This window comes from Pelodiscus sinensis, chromosome 1 (assembly GCF_049634645.1).
Source record: "Pelodiscus sinensis isolate JC-2024 chromosome 1, ASM4963464v1, whole genome shotgun sequence".
In the NCBI taxonomy this organism is placed as follows: domain Eukaryota; kingdom Metazoa; phylum Chordata; order Testudines; family Trionychidae; genus Pelodiscus; species Pelodiscus sinensis.
The window spans coordinates 97,738,566-97,751,322 of NC_134711.1; the positions used below are offsets into that span (position 1 = coordinate 97,738,566).

The 12,757-nt window shown below is 42.9% G+C and overlaps 1 protein-coding gene across 9 annotated transcripts in view; it reads left to right on the plus strand.

Moving 5' to 3' along the window:
- SLC41A2 (solute carrier family 41 member 2) overlaps positions 1-12,757 on the plus strand; it is a 107,216-nt gene that overhangs the window by 64,372 nt on the left and 30,087 nt on the right. For 5 of the 9 annotated variants that reach the window (XM_075938644.1, XM_006137993.4, XM_075938662.1 and 2 more), the window contains 2 exons: positions 4,320-4,467; positions 6,626-6,705. In XM_075938644.1, coding sequence (XP_075794759.1) covers positions 4,320-4,467; positions 6,626-6,705 — 228 coding nt within the window. Of the gene's footprint in view, positions 1-4,319; positions 4,468-5,216; positions 5,381-6,625; positions 6,706-12,757 lie in introns of all 9 variants that reach the window. The other 4 variants (XR_012906454.1, XR_012906458.1, XR_012906456.1 and 1 more) reach the window with 2 other exon arrangements.

Sequence of the window (12,757 nt, forward strand, 5' to 3'; positions counted from 1 at the left end):
TCTCTCCCCCCCCTCTCCCTCTCCCTCTCCCTCTCTCTATATATACTTTGAGATTAATTACTTTTTTTTTATTTAGTAGAAATTGTTCTCTTAAAATTGAACAAAGTTAACTATTTGGCACAGATCTCCCAAATAACTTTTGAAAATGAATTCTATTGAGAAACAAAATCATCTGAACTGTTCAAGCATAATTTTAATAATTTTAAAATAGTTTGAATCTACAGAGATATAATAGGAAAGGTGTGAGACTACAAGGCAGTTAAATATTGATTGACTAACTGAGTTGTCTTCTGCAGACTCGTCTATGAAGTTGACAAATTAGACTGCAATTTACACACACAGACCCTAGGTTGACAAAATTTCTGCCTGTCTGGCTTATATAACTTGAGAGCCTGTTTCTTTAAAAATATCTCTGCTCTTGGACATTTCTTGCATGACGTTTAATTTTTCACTATGTCTACTGATCTTCATTTTTTGATACTGATGAATCTCTATGGAGGTTTTGTTGTTTTGAGATGATACAATATCAAATTTTCTTTAGCTTTTTTATTTACAACTCTTTTGGGATGACTCTCTTTTTCCACCTTTGCAATTACTTATTTGTTGTTCTGCTATGTTAGTATTTGCACTATACAATTTTTCCTTGATCCTGAGTTATGGCCTGAGTGCTTAGGGATGTCTAATTACAAAAATAGATACCGAACAGCAAGTCTCAGAGCCCAGATCAATGACTGAGGCTTGCAGTATGGCACTAAAAATTGTAGTATAGATCTTCATGTTTGGGCCAAAGCCCAGGCTTTCAGATCTGGCGAGAGAATGGGTCTCAGAGATTGGTCTCCAACCTAAGCCTGAACATCTGCTGCTTTAGCCCCAGAAAACAAGCACCTCATCATTGAGTCAGTTGACCTGGGCTTTGAGGTTATAGCTACATAGGGATTAAAAAAAAAACTATGGCTGGCTTGAGTTAGCTGACTTGGTCTTACAGATTCAAGCTCTGGGACTGAAAATCACTGTGAAGACAGTTGGGCTTGATCTGGTGTGCAGGCTCTGGGATAGGGATATCTCTGATCAGCAGGGATAAAGCAGGTCCTTTACCTGCCCCGGCTTTGCACAGCTCCTGGGAGGCAGCCTCCACATATCTGTGGCTACTAGGCATGTGGGAGGCCAGGGAAGCTCTGCATGCTCCCCTTACCCCAAGCACTGGCTTCTCAGCTCCCCCATTGGCTGGGAACCACAACCAGTGGGAGTTGCAGGGATGGTGCCTACGGATGCAGGCAGCATGCAGAGTCTCTCTGGCTCCCCGCCTAAGAGTCACATGTGTATAGGCCATTTCCCAGGAGCCGCCTTAGATAAACATCGCCTGAACTCCACTCCCTCCCCCATGCCCCAGTTTCCTCTTTGTCTCAACCGCGAGCTCCTTCCTGCACCTCAAACGCCTCATCCCAAGTCCCACAACAGAGCTTGTACCCCACCCACATGTCAGTTCTCTCCCCCAGTCCCGAGCTCCCTCCCACATCTAAACTCCCTACCAGAGCCCACACCCCAAACCCATTGGCCCCAGCTCAGAGCCTCAAAAAATGAGGAAGAATGGCTCTTGTGCAAAAGGGGGTCTACACTGAACTTTTTTGCACAAAATCTCTTGCACAAAAGGAAAGGGAAGAGAAAATGCAAATGAAAGCGCTGCATATACAAATGAGCTCCCATTTGCATTTGCTCTTCTGCAAGAGGCTTGTAGTAGATGTAGCCTGAATATTCACAAAACTTTTTTTTCCCCACAGTCTGAGCCCTGTGAGCAACAGTGAGAGTAACTTAAAATTTCTTACAGGTAACTGTCCTGTTGCAACCCGGGTCCCTGCCAGCTCTTTAAATAGCTTCCTGCTGGCTTTTGCCACAGCTCAGCCAGCTCTTGCTAGAGCTGCGCACCAGGACACTCCCACTTACTTTCATCTCTGCCTATGAGCCCAACTCAGCTGACCCAGACTTGCCGTGACCATGCCTCAAGTCTTTTATCCTTGGATAGATGTGTGCTGAGACTTACTTCTATGTCTTTTTTTCCCCCGGTGTGAACATATCTATATATTCCTTTTTTATCACAATGGTAGACTCTAGTATTTTAGGGTTTTGTCTGATATAACTAATACGCTAGGTCACATTTCCTGCTACTGAAGGATAAATTCACATTACAACTACTTAAATGTTAATTGCTTATTTTCTCTTTTCTACATGCTCTTTTTTGCTCACATCCTGAAAAACTACTGGGGCAGCATCATTTTTTAAACGCTTTCAGAACAACTTTTTTTCCTCTCAAAACAGCCTCAAAATAGTATTTGCTTGAATTGAAGGGCTCTTCAGTAAGAATCTTGCTGTTCAGGGATTTGATGTCATACTGATAACTTTTGGTGCTTGGGTGAAGTCACACACATAAACTGGTAATCTTCCATTTTGCAATGTTTTACATGTAGTCACATTTTTTAAAAATTGCACATGCATTCAAACTATGTTAGGGATCATTTTTTTGCCCAAATTATGAAGGCTTGGGCAAAATACAGCTGGTTGTTTAATAGTGAACAGTGCTATATTTTTCATAAAATGAAGCATATGCAAAAGTAGTATGGGGCATTACCATGTAATTTACACTTATTTGCCATTAAGTGATTTATGTCGTTATTTATGTAGTTGTTGCATCAGGAAAGATGGCATCATTGGGACAACTCATGTGGGAAGGACTGTAGGACTCATGTATGGAGGAAAACTGTACTCTTTTGGTAGAGACAAATTATCCTTTGTATAAGTGATGTTGCTTTATAAATATATTACTTTACTGTGCAATCCCTGTTTTCTTCTGTTTTTCTATGAAATATGATGCAATTTTGATGAAATTGCCGCTGATGTATTTTTAAGCATAACACTGTTCAAGCTGGTTATGTGTTTTTTAAGAAATGAGTTACTCAAAGTAAAAACAAAAGTAGGCATTTTGTTATTCTGCTTAGAACTGTTCTAGATATTTAAATCCTAGCATGAGTGATTTTATGTATAATATTAAGCACTGTGATTTGATCAGTTAAGGTTTGCTTTTTCTTAGAGCTTACTTAACAGTCTGTGTTTGGGGGAGGAGGAAGACTGTACTCATGTTTGTTTCAGTTGAGCTAATAAATGAAAAATTGATTTTTGAAATGCATCACAACGCTTGTTCTGTACTCTAGGTCTTTATCTTCTCTAACATCAGGGGTGGGTAATAGTTTTTAATGGGGGGAGGGCCACTCCAAGATTTTGTCAAGTGGTCAAGGGCCACATTTCTACTGAGGGTGTGTGTGGTCGGGGACAGAGGTTGGGTGCAGAAAGGAGCTTGGGATAGGAGACTGGGGTGCAGGAGGGGCTGTGGAGTCTGAGAGGGAGTTTAGGTGAAGGAAAGGGTTGTGATCTGGGGCAGAGGTCTTGGGTACAGAGTCCAGAAGGGGGTGTGGGTGTTGGAGAGGATTCTGGCCCAGGGGAGGTGCTCTACGAGGGGGTGCAGGGTCTGAGAAGGAGCTGTGACCTGAGGGAAAGAGGTACAGAGGCTTTGGATGATGGCCTGGGACAGGTAGCTGGGGGAGAGAAGGTGAAGGTGCCAGAGGCAGGCTCTGGCTGGGAGGTGCTTACCTAGGCAGCTCCCAGCCAGCAGTCCTCAGGAACCTGAAGGCTACAGTTGCAAGCTGCTCCTGGCAGGAGGGAGGGAGTGAGGAGGCTTCATTGGTTTTCCCTGTTGCCAGCAAAATTTCTCAGCCCCTATTGTTCAGAAACTGGCCAGTGGGAGTTGAGAGATTTTTTTCGGGGAGGGGGGGGGGGGCAGTAGGACAGAACAGAGCACAAAGCCTCCCTTCTTGCTCCCAGCATAAAGGAGTCACATTTAAAGTGGCAGCAGCTGCGCTGTGCTGAAGGGTCCCAGCAAGGCAGCCATGGGCCAGATCCGGTGATTTGGCAGGCTGCATTTGGCCCTCTAGCTGCCTCTTTCCCACCCCTGTCTAACGTAGATACACAGCAGTGTGTACATTTTAACTAACTAACTAACTAACAAAAAAACCCCAAAACCCTACCAAAACAAAACATTACACTGCACATATGATTTGTCCCCTGGGCAAAGGATGAAAAAAGGAATGACCATTCATGATGTTATTAATGTCACATAATGCTTCTACTGGAAGACACTCAAATACTGTGGTGATATGGACAGTAAAACATGAAGAATATATAGAATATAATTATATGTTAAAGTTTAAATTCATTGAACAAAATTTGTAGGAGCCCACAAAGGCTAAACCAATGTTTGTTTTTTATTTTAGAGACCTATCACTACATAGCTCCTTTAGTTGGTGCCTTTTTCTTGGCTCTGACTCCTATATGGATTGTAATATCTGCCAAACATCCAGCTACAAGAACAGTTCTCTATTCAGGGTGGGAGCCTGTTATTACTGCTATGGTTATAAGCAGGTAAGTACTTTTTTAAAATTGTTTCATTGTGCTCCCCTGCCTGAATCTAACTTGTTGACCCTTGTCTTATTAAAACCCCCACGCTTCAGTAATGCAGAGTTAATGTCCAATGATGCCTTGTGCCTTTCCAGAATGAGGAGACTGGCTAAACTTAAACTTCTGAAAGCAAGGATATCCAGAGGGTACACCTCATCCCTGCAATGTATGTAATTGTAGCTGTGATCTCCTAGAGCAGGGGTCAGAAACCTTCAGCAGGGTAATCCGTTGGCAGGCTGCAAGACATTTTGTTTACATTGACTGTCAACATAACCCCCTGCAGTTCTCAATGGCTAGGAACAGAAGCTGTGGGAGGCATGCCTGTGGACAGTTAAACATAAACAAAATGTCTTGTGACCTGCCAGCAGATTACCCTGATAGGTTGCGTGCCAAAGGTTGCTGACTTCTGTCCTAGGGCTAGCAGTAGCCACTAGAATGGTTCAGTAAGGGTGATATAAAGATTTAACAAACTACTAAGGAAATGGGGTTTTTTCCTTCTCTTGAACTTTTTAAATCAAGATTGGATTTGGATTCTAACATTTATTTGCATGTATACTCTTGCATTCACTGTGTTAGATGTAGCTGTGCAGAATGGTAGAAGGATTAGCTGGAGCAGTTTGTAGATCTGTGACTGCGCAGTGAACAAGTTGCATATGTACCTTAGGAGATAAAGTATGCCTCATTTCAACACTGAATTTTGTGGATTTTTTCAGTAGCTGTCTTCCTGCCTCAGGGATTGCAAGCAGTTTGGTGGCAAATGGCGGTGGTTTTCATCTGTAAACGCCTAAACATTTTTGAATGGAGGTGTGGACTCCTTTGGAAATCTTATAGTGTGAGGACTCCCAGGGGTCTGTGGACTACAGCTTGAGAACCACTGGTATGCATGACCACTCTAAGGGAGTGGTCACCAACCGGTCTATTTGCAGAGTCCCTAGGGGTCGATTGCCACAGCCAGCTGGCCAGATGGCTGCCCCTGTTTGCTTCAGCCCAGCTGGCCGTGGCGTTCAGCCTGTTGAGTCTGTGCCGCGCTCCAGCTGGGCTGGATCAAAGAGGGGCAGCCTCCAGGCCCTCTGGCCTCCTGACTGCTGACTGGGTGGCTGTCCTTCTTTGATCCAGCCCAGCTGGAGTGCAGCACAGTCTCGTCAGGCTGAAAACTGCGGCTATGCCATGTTCTAGTTGGGCTGGATCAAAGAGGGTGACTGCCCCTCTTTCTTAACTTGTGTATTGTATGCTTAGAGTGGAGGAGGTGCAGCTTGTGGGGAGCATGTGGACGGTGACTGGAGTATTCAGAAAATAAGGGGACAAGTGCTCACACATTAGACAGAGAGTCTTATACTATGTGTGGTGCTGATCTCCGTCGCTGTCTCTCGGCACTCCTGTAATATAAATAATAAATTACACTGGTAATTCTGCTTACATTATAATAGCACTTTATACACTAATGTAGCTTCAGGGGGTAGCTGAGTTACTTTGTACAGAAAAAAACAACAAATGGTCTGGTAGCACTTCATAGACTAACAAAACATGTAGATGGTATCATGAGCTTTTGTGGGAAAAACCCACTTCTTCAGATGACCACTTCTTCAGATGACCAGAAGAAGTGGGCTGTGCCCGGGAAAGCTCATGATACCATCTACATGTTTTGTTAGTCTATAAAGTGCTACCAGACCATTTGTTGTTTTTTTCTGTACAGACTAACTCGGCTACATTATATAGTATTATAATAGTAATTCTCTGACCATAATTTGTAAATTTGCTAAATCTGAATGGATTTTCACAAGGACAATGAAAGACACTTTTTTTTACTTCAGAACCTTCTTCTTCCAAATATGAGGTTCATATTTCAAGCCTCACACATGCAAAACAGTTTTTAAAAGAAACATTGATAAAACTGTGTTTTCACTAATAATCTCAGGAGCAGTGGAACTGTCTGCAAAAACTTTCCTTTAAAAAATGGGAGGGCGCGTGGAGGTAGGAACAGAGAGACAGCAACATTTTCAGGACACTTTTTACATGGTTGCTAAGAATTTTGAATGCTCGAAGGTTGGTTGATTGAATTTGAAAAATAAATATTGTTGCAACTGTTTTCCTTGTTCTAAATGTTGTACTTTATATTTTTCAGCATTGGTGGCCTTATTCTGGACACAACTGTTTCTGATCCTAATTTAGTTGGGATTGTTGTTTATACTCCAGTAATCAATGGTAAGGCTGTAATAGGATTAATTTATCAACAAGTCTCTATACATGTTTTATAAAAGATTATTACACTGAAGTTCAGCTACGGTGGATGGGTATCCTATTACATTAATTTTAAGTTGTAAAATTGTTGACAAACAGGTTTATTTAAAATAAAAGCAGTGAATCCTAGTCTTAGGTACCAGAAACATCAAAGGATGCTAGTACAGGTTGAACATCTCTAGTTTAGCACTCTCTGGTCCAGCAACATGTGTGGTCCAGCATGATTTTAGTTAGTGAGATGTCCCCTTATGATGGATGTGGCCAAGTTTCCCGTGGGCCCATAAAGTATATTTACAGACACCAATCCTGGCTCTCAGTGTTCTGTGCTGTTCTTTAGCTCTAATTTACCCCTAAATGTCTTCTAAGAACCCAGCGAGCAGTGGAAGTGTTGATAATGCTGCAAGATAATATTGACCTCCTGGTGTCTGGCAAATTCTCTGGTTTGGCACCAGTCAGGTCCCAAAGGTGCCAGACTAGAGGGTTCAACCTATAGTACATATTTAAGGTTTTGTGTAAGAAATGGGGAAATTTGAAAGAAAATCTATTCAACTACTGCTTTGAAATTATTATGGCTGTTAAATATGGTATTCAGAGATGTAATTCTTGAAGTATTTCTCTTGGATAGATGGAACACATTTCCAAAAACAGTCACTTGAACTCTATCTCCACAGTATGCAGGTGCTAGTATTAAGTGGTAATAATGCAGGCAAAATATAGAAATGATAGAGCAGGCTGGGTTTTTGATCATCTGCTTGCCTATGTGCAGGGTCCTACCAAATTCTCAGCCATGAAAAACCTGTCATTGACCATAAAATTGTCATCTCCTGTGAATTCTGGGGGGGAGAGGGGTTGTGCTTTTATCCTACTGTGACGTAGTGGGGGTGCTGTCTGCTCTGTGACCCGGGGTCCCCCTGCACTGTGATGTGAGATTCTCACTGACTCTCCTAAATGTATATTAACCCAGACACCCAGGCTCAGCCTCCCAGAGAGAGAGAGACAAAGGGAGGAAGGCGGAGACCAACACCTGGCTGGGGGGCAGGGCTGGAAGAGAGTTAGTTTCTGTCTGAAATCATGGAGGAAGCAGCCTAAGCACGGGGCCCTGGGATTTAGGGGCCCAATCTCCCCCATCTCAAGGGAATGTGGGGCAATCTGAGGGGGGAGGTTGGGCTCGATGGCAGAGAGGACCTGGCGCAGCCTGTGAGGGAGGGATCAGGCTCAGATGGTAGAGAGGACCTAGCGCAGTCCATGGTGGGGGGGGGGGGGTCAGGCTCAGATGGTGGAGGGGACACAAGGCATCCCAGGGAGTGGGTTGGGCTCAGCTGGCAGAGGGGACACAAGTTGGCCTGGGGGGTGAGTCGGGCTCAGCTGGTGGTGAGGACCCAGCATGGGAAGGTGGGGGGTTAGACTCAGATGGCAGAGGGGACTCAGATGGCAGCCCCACCAGCTCCTCCCCAGTGGCACAGCCCCCTGGGGTGTGAATCAGGAACCGGAGCAGCCATTCCCAGAGGGGAGAATGCTGAGGCTGGCCACAGTAAGCGGCTGAGGGCAGAGGCAGGCAGCATTGGCAGTATGAGGACATAGATGATGTAATGATGTGTCTGTCATCCCACTGAAAATGTTTTTATATATAGAGAGAAAAAATTGTGATGAATAACAATGCAGTAGGTCCTCTGCTTACTGTGTAGCAAACATGGAAGGTAGAAAGAAACTTTTTTTTAAATACAAATATTTTGATCCATCACTGCTGTGTTCCATTCATACAAATATACAAAAGGGTGCCTGACACTCGTAGGGCTGGTCTATACTACAAAATTAGATCAGCTTAACTACATTGCTCAGGGCTGTGAAAAACATCATGCCCTGTGCAATGTAGTTAAACCATCCTACGACCTGGTATAAGCTTCTAGGTTGATGGAAGAATTCTTCTCAGAGAGGTGCATTAGCTATAGCAATGGAAAATGTTCCCTCAGTTTTTCTATCCATGTGTACAATGAATTTTGTAATGCACACCAGTATCAAGGTAATGTGCAGATGTGCATCATCAGTAGAGACAAACCTAGATATAATGTATATTTGTTAAATTACCACATGGATAATTATTCCAGTCAGGACAGGTTAGGCATTTTAGAACTTGCTTCTACTAGAATTAAATTTCAGCATAAGAGCGAAAATGATTAAATGCATCAACCAGTCAAAAATTAAAGTAACAGTTATTTGAAAGAATAATACTATAGAGAATTCATGTGCATTGCAGGAAGTACCAAGAAGTAACAATAGGAGCAATAATAAAAGTATGTATTGGGAGGTAGAGGGTGGGTGTGGGTGTGAAGGAGAGACAGCATGTGCTGTCACTTTAAATTGAGTGGCACTGACCAATCTGAAAACTTTTTCAGACACAGCAGCAGCCACCAGCTGCTCCTTCTCACTCTAGAACCCTTCCCACTTCCCCCCACCAACACTACACATAGATGAGGAACATGGGCAGGGGAGAGGCAAACATCCTGACATCAAACCCCCCCCACTCCCTGCCCAGAAAACAATATGCTCCTGGGAGCAGATGGCCAGGGGCTTGAAGACAGAGGGCAGAAGCTGCACAGCAGTAGGCCAGCCGGGGTTAGGGGGACTGGAACACAAGTCATGGTTACTGAGGATGTATATGGCTGTAATAATCAAATGCACGGTACTTAATGGATTGTTGTGCAGCCACACAGGTGCACAGCTTAGAGGGTACACTGGCGATTGAAGAACACTTTCTGTCATTTTAGTAAATATTTATGTTACAGTGCTGCAGCTTTGCTGCTTTACCATTTCTAGTGTAGACATACCACTAGATGCCTTAACATTCCCTTTCTTACTCCCTCCAAAATTCTACCTTCAACACAACTGTCCACTTGAATTTCAATTCTCCTCACTCCCCACAATCCCAAATTAGTATGCCTTGCAGCATTCTCTGAGTGCCAACAGACCTCAACTATCTTTGACAAAAGATTGGGAGGAATTGGTTTCACATACTGGGAGTATAGACAGAAGCTCAGCATGTGACTCATGTATCCTTAAAATGTTAGAGCCGCTAAACATCCAGTACAATTGTCACACAGTATGCTCCTGTCGTGTAGAATTGGCAGCCCTTTGCGCCTTGTTTTTGACCACTGATGGTGGAGATGTTCTCTTCTGCCTTATTTACAAATGTTAGCTCTGAATTCACCTTTCCTCAAACCACTTAAGCTAGGGTTTTTCAGTAGGGACAATGCTAGTGCCTCAGCTGGCTCCCTTGCTTGATACTTTAAAGGGAACTGACTTTTCAGAGGCTGATTGCTCAGTATTTTTCTGAAAACTATTTCTTTTTAAAAGTTTTTCAAATTGGGTATCCAAAATCATGTCACTTCTAAATATCTTACTCTTGTTTTTCCTGTTATGTGTAACTGGCAAGCGTCTTGATTGTGGAGCTGTTATGCAACATTATCATGGAATTAAAAAGCATCAGAGATGACCAAACTGTAAAAGGCACCAATGCCTTCTTATCTTAGTCCCTATACAAGGACAACAGCTGGGAGTTTCTCCCTCAAAATTCCAAAATGCTTTTAAGATCCCCCTTCCTCTTGCACAGTCCCTGTCCCACAAGACTTTTCCTGCAAGCACTCACCCCCTCAGTGTAGTAATGCTGAGCCTGAAGGATTTCCTTACCAGTTTTAAAGGACTGGTAACCTTGTACCTCATTATAAGTACAGGTTAGACCTCCCTGATCCAGCACGCTCGAGACCTGATTGGTCCCAAACAAGGGAGTTTGCTGCATCATGCGGAGATCAGGCCTCCTGGCTCTGGGGGGTGAGTGCCAGCCTCCTGGCAAGGCTCCCCTCCTGGCTGCTGGCCCCAGTCACGAAGCTTCGCAGCCTGCCAGCCCCACAGGCTGCCAGCCTGCTGTACTGGCTCTGCTCCTAGATGCTGGCCCGGCTCCTTTTTCCCGTCCTGCCCCCAGTGATGCTCTGCTCCCAACCACCAGTCCTGCAGGTTGCCATCCCTCCTGCCCTCAGCCCACTGAGACAGCTATTGGCAGGGTTCTCAAAGCTGCTGGCCCCATAGGCTGCCTGTTACTAGATGGGCTTGCTCCCAGCTGCTGGCAACCTCTGTCGCTGGTGCTCTCTGGTTACCAGAGAGGATCAACCTGAGTTTTCCAAAAATAATATAATTCTTAACTTGTGAAAGCGACGAGGAGTCCTGTGGCACCTTATAGACTAACTGAAGTGTAGGAGCATAAGCTTTCGTGGGCAAAGACCCACTTCGTCAGATGCATGTAGTGGAAATTTCCAGAGGCAGGAATAAATATGCAGGCCAGGATCAGGCTGGAGATGACCAGGTGGATCCAATCAAGGAGGATGAGGCCCACTTCTAGCAGCTGATCTGGAGTGTGAATTCCAACCTCCAGATCAGCTGCTAGAAGTGGGCCTCATCCTCCTTGATTGGATCCACCTGGTCATCTCCAGCCTGATCCTGGCCTGCATATTTATTCCTGCCTCTGGAAATTTCCACTACATGCATCTGACGAAGTGGGTCTTTGCCCACGAAAGCTTATGCTCCTACACTTCAGTTAGTCTACAAGGTGCCACAGAATCGCTTTTGCAGATTCAGACTAACACGGCTACCCCTCTGATTCTTAACTTGTGGATTCCTTCTTAGATAGCTGTGATTTTTTTTTAATTATCTTTCTTATTTAGTGCATTCTAATAAAAGAATAATTATTTCTACTTGACTGTTAAGGAAACTGCAGTTTTTATAGTAGGTTTTTATGGTTTCAGTCTTAATTAGATCTATAGAAAATATTCTATACAAATGTAATAACATTCTGAATAAAATCACTGGACCTGGAACTGGCTGCCTGAGATTAAACATTCTGAGTTGAATTTTTGTTTTCTAATGGAGGAGTTGGTTTAAATCTGCAAAACCTTTTTCAGCATCTCAACAGGTTGGTTTTAGAAATTGCAATTTTTTTAGTAAGAGAGTACGTTCTGTGCAAAGTAATATAATAATTATCTAAACAATTTTAAATACTTCAGACTGTGCTGCCAACATGAAATGAAATGCAGCTACTGGAAATAGCTACTTGGTGCTTAGTTTTTGGTATAAGTCTCAAACAAAACATAGTCTGACACTTCGAAAATAGATCATGTTTAGAAGTAATTTGCCATATGCCATAAATATATCTTTTCTTTCATGTTTAGTATGATAAATTGAACGACATTGAAAGAAAGTTTATTGGTCTCAGAATGGCACCTATTCTGTCTGAGGATGTCGTGTATATTCCAATCTTTATGTTGGCATACTCAGAAGTTGAAGATCATGTTTATGGATATTGCGTGATATTTCTTACTTTTTCTTAGTTATCTTGTACATGTAAAATAGTGTATACTCTCTGCTGTTTTGAGTTTTCTATAAGTGGTGCTTGTAAATTTGTTACAAGGGTATTTCAGGGTTTATTAGTTTCCACATCACTGTTTATTAGTCACACTGAAAATATTCTTATTGTTTTAGAGAAATTAATCAGCAATTTTAAAAATACATTATTTTCCTGGCTACGTGAATTAGCCAAATTAAATATATATTGTACCTATCAAAAAAGTAATAACTTGCTGATACAATGTTGACTCAAAATCTTCTCTGGAAAGACAGCTATATTGGAGAACCTAATGGTAAGTCTACATTGCATGCTTATTTCAAAATAAGCTATTCTGGAAGGAAAGTCTCAAAATTAGTCCAAGGCAGGCTTCCCTAATGTAGATGTCCTATCTCGATTTAGAGCCCCAGGAGGAACCGGGGAGGAGTAACTTAGAATGGCTCTGGTGAAGGGCTATTTTGAAATAGCAGCAGTGGGGTACCTACACACACCTTGTTTCGAAATAGCTATTTCAGAATAGGTGTTACTCCTCGTAGAACGAGGTTAACAGATTTTGGAATAAGCCATCTGTTATTTCAAAATTATTTTGAAATAACAAAATGGCTGTGTAGACACTCACATTGTTAT